This window comes from Typopeltis vanoorti, chromosome 5, assembly GCF_054136105.1.
Source record: "Typopeltis vanoorti isolate ZY-2024b chromosome 5, IOZ_Tvanoo_1.0, whole genome shotgun sequence".
Classification (NCBI taxonomy): domain Eukaryota; kingdom Metazoa; phylum Arthropoda; class Arachnida; order Uropygi; family Thelyphonidae; genus Typopeltis; species Typopeltis vanoorti.
Window position 1 is genome coordinate 8,204,751 of NC_143553.1, and position 19,135 is coordinate 8,223,885.

At 37.5% G+C, this 19,135-nt stretch overlaps 1 protein-coding gene across 4 annotated transcripts in view; it reads right to left on the reverse strand.

Annotated features, from left to right (window-relative positions):
• LOC150106214 (neuroglian-like) overlaps positions 1-19,135 on the reverse strand; it is an 888,579-nt gene that overhangs the window by 474,832 nt on the left and 394,612 nt on the right. For all 4 annotated transcript variants that reach the window (XR_016548353.1, XM_090393042.1, XM_090393040.1 and 1 more), the window contains one exon: positions 9,377-9,482. Coding sequence is in view for 3 of the 4 variants with exons in the window: in XM_090393042.1 (XP_090249168.1) it covers positions 9,377-9,482 (106 nt within the window). In the remaining variant the exon portion in view is untranslated. The remainder of the gene's footprint in view (positions 1-9,376; positions 9,483-19,135) is intronic.

Sequence of the window (19,135 nt, forward strand, 5' to 3'; positions counted from 1 at the left end):
AAAAATGATTATGGAAGGATAACATTGATTGGAAGAAATGGTATAAAGACAGCTGTTGCAGAATGTGTGGTGGAGATACTTAATGAGCAGTTCATAAAGATCTTTCAATCTTGTGAATATGACTTCATGGAGAGATTGAGAGCAGTTGATGATGGGGAGTAGAGACTGACTGTAAGTGAGCAAGAGGTGTTTGGGGAGTTGAGTTAACTAGATATAAATAAGGCTGTGGGACTTGATAATATATCACCACGTATTCTGAAGGAATGTGCCAGAAAGTTGACATCTGCCTTGACATATTTTTTTAATACGAGTCTTGCACTTGGTCAAGGTTCCTAAAGAGTGGAAGGAGGGCAAGATTGTGCCACTTCATAAAGGAGATGAATGAACTCAAGCATCAAACTATAGGCCTATCTCTGTGTCAGGTGTTGTGGTTAAGTTGTTGGAGAAGCTTGTGAGAACTAGGATCCAGAGTTGGGTTGACAACAAAGGTATAATATTTGATGGACAGCATGGATTTGCTAAGGGGAGGTCATGTTTTAGTAATCGACTTACTTATTACAATAAAGTGACTGCTTCCTTGGACAGAAGAGAAGGATACACAGTAATATACTTGGATTTCACAAAAGCTTTTGATAGAGTACCTCATAATAAGTTGACAGTCAAACTAGAGCAGATGGGGTTGGATATTAGATTAGTGCATTGGATTGGAGACTGGCTATCTGATAGGTATCAACAAGTTGTGTATGGGGGGGATATCCAGGAAAAGGAAAGTCACTAGTGGAGTGCCTCAGGGGTCTGTTTTAGGGCTATTACTATTTAACTTGCATATTAATGATATTGGCAAAGATTTGGATGGAGATATTCAGTTGTTTGCAGATGACGTTGTGGCCCTGCAAGAAGACTTGAATAAATTGAGTGATTGGGCAAGTAAATGGGGATGTAAGTTCAATGTTGCAAAATGTAAGGTTTTAAAATTTGGAAAACAAAGATGGGATGCAGAATTTATGCTTGGTGAGAATATATTGTTGGAGGTAGAGGAAGTAAGAGATCTGGGGGTGATAGTGGATAAGGATCTAAAATTTAGGGGACACATCGCCAAAATTGTGAAGACAACACAAAGACTTCTGGGAATGATGCGGAGGACACTGACGTGTCGAAGTAGGGAGATTCTTGTTCCATTGTATAAGGCTTTGATTAGGCCACACATGGACTATTGTGCCCAGATTTGGTCACCGGGTTTTCAGAAGGATGAAGAGATGTTGGAAAGGGTCCAAAGGCGACTGACTAAGGTAGTTTCTGACCTCTGGAGTGTCAAGTATGAGGAAAGATTGAGAAGATGTAATTTGCAGAGTCTGGTGGGGAGAAGGAAGAGGGGAGATATGATAGAGACCTACAAGTTGGTAAGGGGTTGTTATAAGGTCAATGGTGGAGAAGTTCTACAGAGAATAGTGGGAGATCAGGGGAGAATTAGAGGTCATCCCTGGAAACTGTATAAAGACGGTGTGAGTAGGGGAGTGAGAGGCAGGTTTTTTTCGTGCAGAGTTGTGAATGATTGGAATGCCTTGCCTGAGAGTTTGGTGTCTACTAGGAGTTTGAGTGTGTTTAAGACACGGTATGATGAGATGTGTGATAAAAGGACCTCCCAGATGAGTCTTTGACTCCATGAGGTCTTGTTTAATAATAATAATAATAATAATAATATGAACACTACTATAAACAAACATACAATAATATACATACAGCATTATTTGTATTTAAATTCTGAAGGATTACAACATCTGGTAAGCAAGTTTACTACTTATAACTACATTTAAGTTTGCCTTTATTTTTCTACTGCATAATAATAATATTATTAATACAATTATATTAATAAATGTGAACACACACATTTTAAAGTTTTCTTCATCATTTAACAAAATGTATTACTCATTAATGAAATTTTCACTCAACATATATAATACTATACAAAACCAACATAACAAGTAAAACAAAGGTGCCCAAATGGAAGCAGTTTTAATTAACTAAAAACATGAACATTTTAAAGAAAAAGGAATAAAAATAAAATAAAATACAAATGCCTGGAAACTATTCCATGCCACTTTTGGTATCAGGGTTTGTTTAGGTTTATTTGATTTCAGGAATTCCAGATCATGTAAAAAACACAAAAAAAAATATATAAAATTAATTTAAAAAAAAATCCATAGCACATCACAGTGTAAATGTACTGTATGCTTACAAAAAAATGTTCATGAGTGGAAGTTGTATTAAAAACATAATTAAAAAAAAAAAAAAAAAAAAAAAAATATATATATATATATATATATATATATATACAACTTAATGACACTGGCTCCTGAACACAAGCCTAGTATACCACCTATCACCCTCCTCTTTTGAAACATTTCTCTGCATTATACAACCACCAGCTGGCTTTATCAGCCAACTATTTCATTTTCTGTGTTTCTTTTTATTCTCCTATGTGATGTCCTTGTAACAAAGATGAAATATAGGAGTTGACATATCTATGTTTTAACTTCTTTTTATTTTACATATTTAATTATTTTTTCATTTATATTTTTTCACATCTGTTGACCATTATTTACTTCATAAAAATGCCATTATTAAATGAGTTTCTAATGGCACTTGTAACATAGGATAATGATTATTAGAAACACATATCACAAGAATAAACAAGAACACCAAGGATAATAAGAAAAAAGAGGACGATGATACATTAGGAAGTGTTAAGTGGTGGTAGCAAAATAAGAAAAGTGCAATATAATTTATTTAAGTTTTAACACGAAACTTATAAGGAGTCTAATCTAGATAGAAAATATTGTCTGTGAATAGTTTATGCTTGTAGATTTGTCTTTAACACAATTTAGTATATTTTGTTTCTTTATTTACTTTATTTTATGATGAGCCCATACACGAGAGGTTGGTTGATCAACCTATAGTACATTAGTACCATATATAGGTGGTGGGTTGGGAAAGGAGGAACTTGTTTACATTTGATTTGAAAGAATGCATAATGTATTCTTGTGAAACACAACATGGGGAAGACTGTTTCACAATACAGCAGTTGCAGGGATGAAGGAGGAGAAAAAGAAACCTATTCTGTGGGTTTCAAGGTGCACTGTGAAGAGATGTTAAGAAGCAGCTGCATGTTTTTCCCAATGAGCTTAGTACTAAGTGGGGGAATTATTGATGCTATTTCAGATGAACATTTCCCATGGAAATATTTGCAGAATACATAGTGCAGAAACCAAACGTCTGGGCGAAAGTGCAGGGAGTGAGTTGGTAAGAGATGGGTCATTAATAAGTCTAATTGCTTTCCTCTGTAGTGAGTCAATTATTTTTAGGGAGGTTTTAGGGATCCCATCCCATATGTGAGAGCAGCAGCAGCATTCAATTGTGAGCACAGTATGAGAGCAGCATAAAAAAAGATAAAAAGAAAATAAAAAGATAGACTGATGGAACATGCACTGCAGAGTTTGGTTGATAGAAGACAGAGAGGTGATATGATTAAGGCATTTAAAGTGTTAAGTAGTTACAGGAGGTTGACAGTGTGGGGGGGAGGGGGTCTTTCATTAGAACAAGGTGAAGGAGCAAGTACATGTGGCTCTTCCTGGAAGTTGCAAAAGGAAGTCATGAACAAGAGACTGAGGAATGGTTTCTTTGCATGGAGGGCATTGAACTGTGGAATCATTGTCTTATAGGGCGATGAGAGCATAAACAGTAAATGAATTTAAGAAGTGGTATGACAGACTGTTGTCTACAATGGCCTCTCGCAGTAAGTCTTGTAAGTCCATGGAGGTCCTGAATAATAATAATAAATATTTTGGCCTGAAACTAACAGGCCAAAATATTTATTTGGGGCTGTTAATGTTATTGTACTTTTGCATCATCAGTGCAAAAGTACAATAACAAAGAAGTCATCAAATTGCCAGGGCTCATTGTATTTATGTTAGTGTTAGCCATGACTTTCTATGTAATAAACTACAAGCTGCCAGGTGGGATCTCACTCATAACATTCCTGACATCTCAGAGTTTTAAGAGGCAGTATCCAGATCTTAGACACAGAAATTTTCAGCATAGTTCTAGGCATCTCTAGACAGTGTCTTTGATAATCTTACAATAAACATACCCATGACTGCAAGTTGGACTCCCTTGTAAAGAAACAAAAAGCAGCCAAAGTTTTTGCTTCTGTAAAAGCCCCATTGTGTTGTGAGTTCCTCATAGTAATGCTGCATACCTCTACATCTCTGATAAAAACAAGCATCCCTCCATAGATGTTTGTTCCTATCTAGTTGCCTCCTATATAAAAACCCAAATTTGCATAACAACTCATACAATGATAATAGAAAAAATTATCATAATAACAACAGATGGTGAGCAATTCTGTGGTTTTTCATTGATCTTTATCTGGCTACTGTATTACCTTCATTACATGTTGAATAATGTAGTCATCCCTAAGCAACTCAGAAAACTTTCCTCTTTCCTCACACATCATATCTTATCTTTCAAGCAATTCTTCAATAGCTAGTCATTCTTCATTATGCCCTATGTTACTAACCAATTTCATGTGCTTGAACAAAATGGCCTTCCCCACCCCCTAGCCAACAGCAACACTATTAAATATCTAAAATCCCTGTTCAACTCACTCTCACACCAAACAGTCTCAAGGCCACTATCACTGTTACTTCCTTGATCTCCAGTTGAATGAGACAAACTCTTCAAAGATATTGAGTACTACTTCGCCTTCTTTTTTTATTATTATTATTATTAACAGAGACCTCCAGGGAGTCAGAGACTCACTGAGGGAGGCCACATACTACACACACACCAGCTATCATACTTATTCTTGAATTCATTCACACTGCTTGCACTCACAACATCCAAAGGCAATCATTCCAATTATGCACCACCCTCTGAAAGAAAAATCTAGCCCTCACCCCTTCTTAGCAGCCTTCATTCTCAGCTTCCAAGGATGTCCTTTCCCCACCTTCCATAAAGTGAAAAATTCCATCAAATGAAATCCTGTATGACCCTTTCAGAAGTTTGTAAGTCTCAATCATATCACCCCTCTTTCTCCTATTTGCTAGTGTCCACAGTCTATAAATTCTCAATCTGTCTTCATAATCAGTATTCCACAATCGTGATATCATTTTAAACACTCTCCTTTGTACTCTCTCTCTCTCTCTCCATTATATCAGAATCACAACGGAAACCAGGAGACCACACCTGCGCACAATAATCCAAGTGAGGTCTTATCAAGGCCTTGTAAATTGCTTATCTTTACATGTGAACGTTTATTTCAGCATTGCAATTATCTTTTGAGTTGTATTTGAAATCTTTGCCACATAGCCCCTGAACTTCACCTTCCTATCTATTAATACTCCAAGTTTCCTAGCCTCATCAGTTTCTTCTAGACTAATCCCACCAATATAATATGACATTCGATATCTAATCATGCCAAAGTGAATGACTTTACATTTACTGACATTGAACTGACACCCATTTTCCCATGTCCACAATTCAAGCCTATGCAAATCATTCTGCAAGTACTGCATATCAGTAGCATTCCTGATTACTCTACCTGTCTTTGCATCATCATGAAATAGCTGTATGTCGCTTGTCAAATCCTTCCCAATATCATTAATGTTCAGATTGAATAACAGTGGACCAAGCAGTGATCCTTTTATCCTTCCAGTCTTCTTAAAAAACTGCTGTATCTATTATGTTCCACATATATTATATATTTAAACACCTCCATAACACAGTTGTCAGTGTTTTGTCTGGTTTAAAGGAGATGCATGATAGATATTGTGTTGAATATTGAATGACATAATAGCTAGAATGTGTGACAAGAGAGGACTGGTATATGTGGATGCTTGGAGTGTGTTTGAGGAAAGAGAGGAATTGTATGCGAGAGACGGCTTACATTTGAATGAGGAAGGACGTAGGCATCTGGAGAGATTACTGTTCTGAACGAGTCAGTGTGTCCCAGGGAGGATGATAGCAGGGGTGGCCTCTTGTGGGAATGGATACTTGGGAGAAGGGAGATTACATCAGGAAACACTGAGCCCAGTCGAGTCTAGAGTGGATAATGCTAGGTATAGAAACAGTGGCATTTATATGCTTTATACTAATTCCAGGAGTATCCGGAATAAGGGAGAGGAATTGGTGGCACAGATAGCATCAGCCTGGCCAAACATTATTGGGATCACTGAGATGTGGTTGACAGAAGAGGATATAATAACAGGAATAGAAGTCGCTGGATACAGCATTTTTCGGCAGGATAGGAGGGAAGTGACGACCTATGTCCTCTAAGAGTGGAGGCTTTGGAAGGCAGTGAGACAAATGATTTCGAGAGCATATGGTGTGAGGTAGAGGTGGGCAGGACAGGATATTTAGTGGGGTGTTGCTACAGACCCAGGAGCACAGAGGATGGGGACCAGGAGATGTTTAGACAGTTAAGTCTGGCAAGTGCAAGAAGAATGATTGTTATGGGAGATTTTAACTACAGTAGTATACATTGGAGATAGGAAGATGCATGTAGCAATAGGGGAATAAATTTCTAGAATTCTTGAGGGACAAATGTCTTAGGCAACATATAACAGAGGGAACAAGAGGTTCAAGAGTTTTAGATTTGGTTATAGCATCAGAAGAGTTGATAATAACTGAGATGACATCTCTCCCACCAGTTGGAGAGAGTGACCATATGGTTTTGACTTGGAAAATGAATAGACATGCAGGAGTATCAAAGAGATGGGAACTTATGTGGAATTATAAAGCAGGTGATTATAATAGTCTTAGACGTCAACTTCGGGAAGTTTCATGGAGGGAGGAATTGGAAGGCCGGGATATCATTAGTGCGTGGGAAATTGTGAGAGAATATTTGTTAGCAGCAATGGTAAGTTGTACACCACGAGTAAAAAAGAGGACACAATTTGGAGTAAAGTGGATGACAAACAATATTAAACAGGAATTGCATGTGAAAAATGAGGCTATGGAAGAGATATAAGGAGACAGGTGAAGAGAAGATGCATGAAAATATAAGACACAGGCCAGAAGGGTGACTAGTGTGGTAAGGAAAGTGAAACTCGAATATGAGAGGAGATTGGCCCTAAGATCCAAAGAAAATCCAAGGGAATTTTTTAGCTATGTGGCCAGTAAGAGGAGAAATGACTGTGGAAGAATGATATTGTGGGATAAAAATGGGAATAGAGTGACTGATGCAGAGGACATAGTGGAATTTTTAAGTGAACACTTTATTGGAGTATTTCATCCTAGAGGAGTCAGTTTTAATGCTAGAGGGATAGGGCAGGTTCAAGGTTTAGGAAGAGAATGTGTTTCAGATACTGAGTACTCTGGATGTCAGTAAAGCTTTGGGACTGGATGGTATTTCACCACGAGTTTTGAGAGAATGTGCTAGGGATCTGACAGAGCTTTTAACCTGGCTTTTCAATGAAAGTCTGGCTGTGGGAAAGGTGCCCAGGGAATTGGAGGAAGGTAAGATGGTGCCATTGCATAAGGGTGGTAACAGACTGGAAGTGTCTAATTATAGGCCAGTTTGTGTGTCATCAGTAGTTAAGATCTTGGAGAAAGTAGTGAGGGACTGTATACATCATTGGGCAGATGAGGGTAATGTTATCTGTGAGAGTCAACATGGATTTGTGAAAGGACGCTCTTGTTTTAGCAATATGCTAGCCTTTTATAATAAAGTTACAAGAACATAAGATGAGGGAAAGGCATATACCGCAATTTTCTTAGACTTGGCGAAGGCATTTGACAGGGTGCCACATGATAAGCTGATATGTATGTTGCAGCACATGGGTCTGGATGTCAGATTGGTCAACTGGATTCAGGATTGGTTGTCTGATAGGTATCAGAGAGTTGTGTATGGTGGAGCAGTTTCATGGAGGTAGAGGGTTACAAGTGGGTTCCCACAGGGCTCAGTACTAGGAGCTATATTGTTTAACCTTTATATCAATGACATTGCCAGTGGATTGCAAGGGGATATTCAGTTGTTTGCAGATGATGCAAAGCTGGAAAGGATTATTAGTAATAGTGCAGATGTGGTAGCCCTGCAAGAGGATTTGAATAAGCTAGATAGATGGGCAAATTAATGGGGATGTCATTTTAATTCAGCAAAATGTAAGGTCTTGAGGTTTGGGAAACATCAATGGGATGCTGCATTCTCTATGGGAGGAGTTATACTGGAGGAAGTAGGGGAGACAAGAGATCTGGGGTTGATGATTGATAGAAACCTGAAGTTTAGGGGACATATTGCACAGGTGGTGAAGGTAACACAGAGGATTGCTGCAATTATGAGAAGGACACTGACCTGCAGAGATAAAAGGGTTATCATTCCGTTGTATAGATCTCTGATAAGACCAAACTTAGACTATTGTTCTCAGATTTGGTCCCCAGGTTTTGAAGGGAATAAATTAACTGAGGAAAGGGTACAAAGACGGATGACAAAGATGGTTTCAGGACTGTACAATTTTGGTAATGAGGATCGGCTGAGGGAATGTGGACTGCAGAGTTTGGTGGATAGAAGAAGGAGAGGTGATATGATTGAGACTTTTAAACTGTTGAGAGGTGGTTACAGGGTTGACACTGGGGAGTTCTTTCGCTTGGTTGAACAGCGGGAAGGAGTGATGACAAGAGTCCATCCCTGTAAGTTACGAAAGGAAACTGTGAGCAAGAGGATGAAGAGTGGTTTCTTTGCATGGAGGGTGGTTGAACCGTGGAATGCATTGCCTGATGGAGTGGTGAGATCGAGAACGGTCAATGAGTTTAAGGAGTGATATGATAGACTTTGTGTTTCTTAGGGGGGGCCCCCCTTGATGAGTCTTGACAGACTTTATGTTCTTAGGAAGGACCTCCCACGATGAGTCTTTTGACTCCATGGAGGCCTGAATAATAATAATAGTTTGGATCTCCCACAATGAGTCTTGGGATTCAATGGAGATGTCCATGCGTGAACAATAGTAATAATAATGAATTTCCTTTAGAATATCATTATGAGAAGTGACTTTAGGATTTTGGTTGGGGCTTTTTATCATAATGGTGTTAGCTATAGAGAAAGTCAATTGTATCCCCTTTTGTAATTCATATTTCAACTAATTGACACACTTAGCAATTTAAGAGCAGGTAACCTTTATGATAAGCTTTAATTGTAAAAGCAATAAATGGTAAGACCTGTGACTAACTGATGAAGCATGTTAACTTAATGAAATATAAGAACAAAAACAAAAAGGTATATAAAAAAACTTCAGAAAAATAAAACTGTATATTCAAATTAATTACTTTTTATATACACATATAAATAGAAAGATCTAAATTTTAAGAGAAATGTAATCCTTACGTTCCACCAAATATACAACTCAACTCCAGTTTATTTCCTCTGAGTGCTATGATACTAGGAGAAGAAACATACTGTTTAGTTGGAGGGTAGCTTCCTTGTGCAGGTGCTAGAAGAATGAGATGAAACGAGTCATAGAAGAAAAGACCTAATCATTATATATAAAAAATCAATTTAAAAGGAAAATATTTTAAAACTATCTATGATCGTTTTTGCTTGATATTTTATCCTTTAGTGATAAATTATCCAAATTTCATTTTTTAATAAATTTAAAACGTGTAAAGTCAAGGTTTGTTAACAACTGGGTTTGAGTGGATAATCCACTCGAACCCAACTGCTAAACAAGTGTTGACTTTACACTTTTTAAATGTTCATTAAAATACATTTTTGATAATTTATTAATCAATAGATGCACTTGCAACACAATAGCATATAAAGACATATTCACCAAACATCCAACTATTATTCTCATCTGAAACACTAATCCTTTCTGTATGCATTTGGCATACAAGAATGAAAGTGAAAAGATAGAGAGAGAGAGAAACTAAATTTGCATATTGTGGACTTGTAAGATAATTTTTATCTTACAAGTTCTAGGGAAAAGTGTAAGAGAGCATCACATACTCTATCTTACCAAAGTTCATGGACCTTCCCTCTGATTGCATAAAGATAAATGCAGCCATGTTATATCAATATTTAGTGGTATACAAAAAGAGATCAGTATATCACTTAAAGTCATGTCAAATTCATACATTATTATTTTTTTTTCTGACATTCATGGAGTCACAAGACTCATCATCATGAGAAGCCTGTGCTATGCAGTATAAATTTAATTGTACCACTCCTTAAACTTATCTACCATTTTCACCACCCTCTCAAGAAATATGATCCATGCTTTTACCACTTTCCATGCAAAAAACTATTTCTTATCCTTATACTCACTACTTCCTTTTGTAAGTACCATGGATGGTCCATTGTCCTTGCTCCTTCCCCTCATTCTACAATATGAAAAATGTTCACAGAATCAATCTCATTACCTTTCAACAACTTAAATGTCTCGATCACATCCCCCTCCTTTGTCTTCTTACCCACCAAACTGTAGTTTGCACACCTTCAGTCTGTCCTCATAACCAACATTATACAGTTCTGATATCATTGGTTATCCATCTCTGCATTCTCTCCAGGATTACTTCATCATCTTCAAATTCCAGTGACCAGATCTGATTGCAGAAATTCAAATGTGGTTTAATCAAAGATTTATACAGTGATATCACTACTCTTTTATTCTTATGGTAAATGTCCTCTGCAATACTTCAGCAATTCTGTGATTTTCACAACCAATACAACATTTCCTCTGAACTTCAAATTTCTATATATAATCATGCCAAGATTCCTTGCTTCCTCCACTTTTTCCAGTATAATTCAACAAAGTGAGTATGAAGCATACCATCTGTGGATTCGAAATTTCAAAATCTTACATTTAGCTGCATTAAACTGATAGCATCATTCACTTGTCTACCAATGAACCCTTTCAGCTTATTCAAATCCTTTTGAAGTGCAAAACATTAGTACTCTTACTAATAACTCTTTCAAGTTTTATAACATCATCTGCAAACAAAACAGTATCTCTCTGTAGTCCTGTGTACTGACCCTTGGGAATCGAATTTTCTGAATAATCTTCCTACCTCCCGATATCTAGAAGAAATCCAGTTAATAGCACAATCCACTAACCTGATATCCATTAACCTGATATCCAAATCCTTATGTTTTAACTTAAAAACAAATTGTCATGTGGCATGTATCAAATGCCATTGGAAAATAAAAAAGAAATTACAGTGTATGACTTACCTCATCCACTGCTCTTGTTACTCAAATTAAAAAAAGTAACCAGATTATTAACAGAAAAGCATCCTTAATAAATCCATGCTGGCCTGCATAAATAATATTGTCTTCATCTTCCAAATTCTGTGTACAAGTTCCTATCAATTTAACCAAAATATTAAGAACTATAGAAAATATACAACCTCACCTATAGTTTGATGCCTCCATTCCACCACTACCTTTTATGCCTGGCATCATCTTATACTACTTTCCACTCTAAAGTACTTTGTCCCATTGCAAGACTTTCATTTAACAGCCAGATTAATGGGACAAAGTTCCACAGGTCCAGAAGTTCTGAAGTTCCAGAATAAGTTTCACAACACATTCTCTTAAAACGTGGTGAAATTACATCTAGTCCCTCTGACTTACTGACATCTAGTGTACTCAGTATTCGGAACAGATCCTTTCCATTGAATTCTCACATTTCACTTTGGAGCAGCATGATGTTTGCTTGTCCTTGAGCCAATAAACTTCTAATCTAATACACCACCACTCCTTCTCCTTCTAGAATGTTCCATCCAGCATTATCAGGATGGAAAATTCTAGTCAAGTCATCATTAAATAGCTAAACTATTCATTTATTACTATTATTAACATCTAATAATAATGATAATAATATCAGAGACTCATCGTGTAGGAGATACACACTATTGCATGCAATGCTCATCCAACCATGTTTTAAATTGATTCGATGTGTCTACATTCACAACACACTCCGACAATGCATTCCACTCACCAACCACTCTCCATGCAAAGAACTTGCTTCTCACTCCTCTGCTCACACAGTTTCCAGCGATAGCCTCTTGTTCTACCCCTCTCTCATTCTATGAAAGATCTCTTCCATGTCAACCTCCTATTGCCTTATTGACATCAAGTTTATTTATTTCCTCAAATACCTCCTACTCACTCACAATTAAGCAATCCTCTCCTATCTCCTGTACACTTAATTTCCTCATGATTCCACCCTTATCAGGATGAAACACACTTATAAATTGATCACTCAATACCTCAACAATGTCTTCTGCAGCAGTTACCATTCTACCATTTTCATCCATTAACATAATCTTACCATGATCATTCTTCCTTCTACTTGCCATATATCAAAAAAAACTCTAGGGTTTATATTCACCTAATTTGCCAATTAATGCTCATACTGCACTTTTGTTTTCCTTAATAAAAGAGTCACCCTCCTAGCTTGTTCTTTATACTCTTCATGTAACTGATTATTACCATTATTCATCTTGTACTTCCTCCAAAGTACTTTCTTTTTCCAGATTTCATGCTTAAGCTCCAATTTCATCCATTTTACACCAACCTTATTCAGCCTATCATTTTAACTCTTTTCTGACTACTGAATAATTGTTTATCCTGCAAACTTTATGTCTATTTTTACAGGGAGCATAAATATCATCCTCTTGATATTTATATTACCCATAAATATTATGGGTAATATAAATATTACCCATCACTTCATTATCCTCAAGAAACCCATGTGACCAAATCTTCCCATACTACCAGGGTATGGGAAGTCACATCAAATCCTTATTGAAGGATGAGAAAAGAACTTCCTCATCTCAACCTTGTCAGTGTGTTCTTCAATATTTACAAGGGTGGTCTGAAAAGTTCACGGCCTCGACCATAGATGGCAAAACTATTGGCAAGATTTTTTTTTCTAAGTTGGTACATCTGTCATAAGCATCCATTTGAAATTGCAAGTCATTCTATCAAGTAATTTCTTTTATACAGCTGTCTGAAGCAAAAGTGTTATCTGTATCCCTTGAAATGGATAAAAATTTCGTGCAGTTATAAAATTTTTTGTAAAAGAAGGTTTAACGGCAAAAGAAATTCATTCGAAGTTCATAAAAGTTTATGGACACTCTTCTCCTTCGTTTTCAACAATTAAGAAATGGGCTGCCGGGTTTAAACATAGCTCTACCAGCCTTGAAGGTGATCCACGTGAAGGATGTCTAAAAAGTGTAACAACACCAGAAATTATTGATCAAGTGCATGATATGGTATTGGATGACCGATGAGTCAAAGTGCGTGAAATTGTTGAAACAATAGGCATTTCAAAAAAATGTGTATGATATATTTTGCATGAAGAATTGCAAATGAAAAAGCTTTGCACAAGATGGGTACTGTGCTTGCTCACAGCAGATTAAAAATGCATTTGCATGAAAATCTCTGCAGTGCTTGGAGCATTTTAACAAGAATAAAACTGATTTTGTGCATCGATTTATTACTACAATGAGACTTGGATTCACCATTACATACCAGAATACAACCAGCAGTCAAAACAGTGGACAGAAGCCAGTTGTTCAACGTCAAAGAAGACAAAGCCGGTTCCATCAGTAGGAAAGGTCATAGCATCGGTGTTTTGGGATACTAAAGGCATTTTGTTTATCAATTATCTTGAAAAGGGTAAAACAATAACCGAGGAATATTATTCCGATCTTTTAACCAGACTAGATGAAAAAATTCATTAGAAAAGACCCAGTTTGCAGAGGCAAAATTAAGGGATCTGCACTATGAATTGTTGTTGGAACATCCACCCTATTCCCTAGATTTGGCTTCCTCTGACTTCTATCTCTTCCCCAAACTAAAATTCTTCCTTGCTGGTCAGTGTTTTTCTTTGAATCAAGAGGTGATTGCAGTTGTAGAGGGATATTTTTCAGATCTTACTGAGAACCACTACAGCGAAGGGATAATGGTGCTGGAGCATCGCTGGAATAAATGTATTAGTCTTAAGGGAGATTATGTTGAAAAATAAAAATAATTTTGAAATCATAAATTCATTGTTAGGACAAGACCATTTCAGACCACTCTCGAATGTCATGCTTTGTGTTACTTTATCTAATTTTGCAATGTCATATGAACTGCAATCCTCATCTATCACTAGTACTAAATGCTGAGCCTTATTGATATCTTGCAGTGCAGTCCCATTGAGTAATATAACATCATGTAACATTTCTAGTACAAATTGCACATTTTTACACTTTACCAGATTGAACTGGTGACTATTATTATTATTATAATTTAGGCCTCCATGGAGTCAAGAGACTCATTGCAAGAGGTCCTTCCTAAGAAACACAAAGTCTGTCATACCACTCCTTGAACAAGTTGACCTGCTCTCACCACTCTATCAGGCAATTCATTTCACAGTCCCACCACCACCTTCCACGCAAAGAAATCGCTTCTCACCCTTTTGCTCACAGCTTCCTTTCATAACTTCCATCGATAGCTTCTTATCACTCCTTGCAGCTGCTCCACCAAGCAAAAGAACTCCCCAGTGACTATCCTGTAAATGTCTCTCAACTGTTTATAGGTCTCGATCATATCACCTCTCCTTCTATCCACCAAACTCTGCAGTCCACATTCCCTCAGCCGAGCCTCATAATTAACATTGTACAGTTCTGTACCTCTTCCACAGTTAATTTATCCCCTTTAAATTCTGGGGACCAAATTTGAGAACAATAGTCTAAGTGCGGTCTGATCAAAGTCTTATACAACGGATTGATAACTCTTCTATCTCTTCAGGTCAGCATCCTTTTCAGTATTGCAGCAATCCTCTGGGTTACCTTCACCACCTTTGCAATATGCTCCCTGAATTTCAGTTTTCTATCGATCATTACTCCCAGATCTCCTCTCCCTACTTCCTCCAGTACAGCTCTTTTAATCACGTATGCAGCTTCCCATCGATGTATTCCAAACTTCAACACTTTACATTTTGCTGCATTAAATCGACACTCCCATTCATCTGCTCATCTGTATATTTTATTCAAATCCTCTTGCAGGGCTGCCACATCTATACTATTAGTATTAACCCTTTCCAGCGTCACATCATCTGCAAAAAACTGAATATCCCCTTGCAATCTATTGACAATGTTATTGATATAAAGGTTAAACAATACAGGGTCCCAGTACTGTGTGTGTGTGTTGTGGAACCCACTAGAAAAAACCTTCTGCTTCTTTGATATTACCCCACCCTACACAACTCTCTGATACCTATCAGAGAGCAAATCCTGAACCCAGTTGACTAACCCAATATTTAAACCCATGTGTTGTTACTTAAATATCAGCTTATCATGTGGCACTCTGTCAAATGCCTTTGCAAAATCCAAAAAAATGGCAGTGTATGCCTTTCCCCTCATCAACTGCTCTTGTCACTTTATTATAAAAGGCAATCATATTACTTAAGCAAGAGCACCCTTTAACAAATCCATGTTGATTCTCACAGATAACATTACACTCATCTGCCCAACGCTGTATATAGTCCCTCACTAATTTCTCCAACACCTTAACAACACAAACTGGATTATAATTAGATACTGCCAGTCCTACCACCCTTACGCAATCACACTATCTTACCTTCCTTCCACTCCTTGGGAACCTTTCCTATAGCCAGACTTTTATTGAAAAGTCAGGTCAAAGGAGCTCTCAGCTCTTTAGCACATTCTCTTAAAACCTGTGGTGAAATACCATCCAGTCCCATTGCTTTACTGACATCAAGTCTACTCAGTATTTGGAACACCCTCTCCTCTTGCACCTCTAAACATCGAACCTGCCCTATCCCTCTAGTATTAAAACCTTCTTGTCCAGGATGAAATACTCCAATAAAGTGTTTATTGAACAACTCCACAATGTCCTCTGCACCAGTCACTCTATTCGCATTCTTATCCCACAATGTCATTCTTCCACAATTATTTCTCCTCCTACTGGCCACATAGCTAAAAAATTCCCTAGGATTTTCTTTGGATCTTAGTGCCAGTCTCTTCTCATATTCCAGTTTTCCCTTCCTCACCATACTAGTCACTCTCCTGAGTGTTATATTCTTCATGGATCTGCTCTCCACCACTCTCCTTATATCCCTTCCATAATCTCTTTTTCAACTGCAGTTCCTGGTTGATATTGTTTTTCATCCACTTTACACCAAATTGTGTCTGCTTCTTCACTCGTGGAATACAGCATACTATTGCTGCTAACAAATATTCCTTCACCATTTCCCAAGCACCAATGATATCCTGTCCTTCCTATTCTGCCCTCCATGGAACTGCCCCAAGTTGATATCAATCTAAGACTATTATAATCACCCAATTTATAAATCCACATGTTCTCTTTTCTTTGATACTCCTGCATCTATTCATCTTCCATGTCAAAACCACATGGTCACTCGCTCTCTCTCTCTCTCTCTCCAACTTGGGCAAGAGATGTCATCTCAGTTATTATCAGCTCTCCTGATGCTAGAACCAAATCCAAAACTCTTGAACCACTTGTTCCCTCTGTTACATATTGCCTAAGACATTTGTCCCTCGAGAATTCTAGAAATTCCACTCCTTATTACTACATGCATTTTCCTCTTCCCAGCTTATACTGCTGTAGTTAAAATCTCCCATAACAATCATTCTTCTTTCACTTGCCATGCTCAACTGCCTAAACATCTCCTGCTCCCCACCCTCCTTGGATTGTAGCAATACCACACTAAATATCATGTCTTGCCCACCTCTACCTCACACCATATGCTTTCAAAACCATTAATGTCACTGCTTTCCAAAGCCTCCACTCTTAGAGAAAATAAGTCATCACTTGTCATAAGCAGTACTCCACTACCATGTTTTTCCCTCAAATTCCGCCGAAAAATGCTGTACCCTGCTACTTCTATTCCTGTTATTATATCATCTTCCATCATCCACATCTCAGTGATTCCAATAATCTTTGGCCAGGCTGACACTATCAGTGCCACCAATTCATCTCCTTTATTCCGGATACTCCTGGCAATAGTAGAAAGCATAAAAATGTCACTGTTTCTATACTTATCATTATCTCCTTCAGATCCCACTGGACTCAGTGTTACCTGATGTCATCCCCCTTCCTCCAAGCACCCATTCCCACAAGAGGCTACCCCTGCTACCATCCACCCTTGGAATTCTAGTTTCCCTGCATTGACACACCGACTCGTTCAGAAATCAGCAATCTCTCCAGATGTCTACGTCCTTCCTCATTCAAATGCAAGTAGTCTCTCGTATACAATTCCTTTCTGTTCTCAAATACTCTCCAAGCATCCACATATTCCAATCCTTTCTCCTGACACATTGTGGCCATTATGCTATTTATTATTACTGCTCCTCTGCTAAGCTCCTCATTATTATGCCTGGGTAACACACACACACACACACACACACACACACAATCTTTCCTCTCTGTGTTTCTTTCTACAACCTCAAGCCTGAATCTCAGATCTCTCACCACTCGATTTACACTGCCTGTCAAGTCATTTGTGCCTGCCATCACAATCATTTCATCCACCCTTTCACCCTGCTTAATTGCCATAGCCACACTTTCTGTTGTTCCTCCAGGCCAACACTTCTCTAGCGTCCTATCTTGCTCACCACAAATAATTAATGCCAGCAGCACCTACGGTTACCAGTTTTTCACCCTCCCAAGTACTAACTAGGCTCAGGTTTGCTTAACTTCAGTGAACAGATGAGAAATGGTGCTTTCGAGCCGATCTGGCCACTGAGGCTTATTCTTTGCTAACACTGAGAGTCTATTTAAATAATTCTGCATGAAGGTAATCGTTAACTGTTAGCACCAGCAAACAACTAAATATCCCCCCCCCAAGTCATTTCTGATGTCATGAAGCCTGATGGTTAAAATGATACAAATATTAAAATTGAAGAGCAAACAAATTAAAGAGTAAAGGCTAGGTTCAGAGCCCTATAACATACCACTAGTTACTTCCCCTTTCCTTGGTTCTGTGCTACTGCATACTACTCTTTAATGTTTATTCATCAATCTATATTGCAAGCTTCATATTCTTCCCATATATCCCTTTTGATTTACTAAATTTATATTTGCATTCTTTTTTACTAATACCTTGATAGTGCTGGCAATCTTACCCCACTGACACAGAATATTTTCTTGAACTACAGGATTTACCTTTTGCTAGTGGTTTATAGAATGAGAATATTCTTAATATCAGACAGTTAACTGAAAATCTACTCTGTGCTTCTTTATAATGCAGAGTTCAATTTTTAAGCACAATAATGGTTCCAATTCCTCCTACAATATGAATTCTTGGAATAGAGATGCTAAGATCTGAGCAGCCAGGGGTTATTACCAAAGTTTTAAAAGTGGCTGTGGGTGCTCTGAACAGGAAACCAAGTAACACTTGTTTGGTTATAAGTCAGGTGCAAATGATTAAAACTGAAGAAGTTATCTTGAGGATTACTGACATCAAGATCTATGGGGGATGATATCTTAATTCAAGCCTTTCTCAAATTCGGGAAAAGTGAGTAACATAAAAAATTAATATCTTATACAATCTGAGCTAGAACTCCTGTAAACATTCATCATGGCTATGAAGTTACAAATACCCAACTTCATCAACATTGGAACTTAGAATGGTGGTAAATGCTTAGTGTCGCGAGAGAAACAGCAGAGTGTAAAGAAGGGTCCCATTTTGAATAAGTTTTGGTGAATAATTAATTGAGAGTGAGTAAGAGTTGCTGTGAAAGTTCTGCATTTGTAGTGTTTTTAGTGTGTGGGCTTGTTTGTTTAAGTTTGTTTATGGATTCGTTAAAATTAGGGTTCAATATAGTAACCAGTGAAGGAAAGATGGAAACAGCTTTGTCCATGCAGGAATTTAAGTTTGCTTTCAGTCATTTCATCAAACGTGGGATGTGTCATATATATATATATATATTTGTTCGATTACATAGATAAATTATGGATATTTAAAGCAAATGGAAGGAGGATATGTGCAAAGTGTGAGCTGAATGAGGACTTGATGAGTGCTAATGTGTTGATAAATGAAAGTGTCAGTAGCGAGAATGACGAGAGTAGGATGAGTGCTCATCTGATAGAAAAGAGAGACAGTGTAAA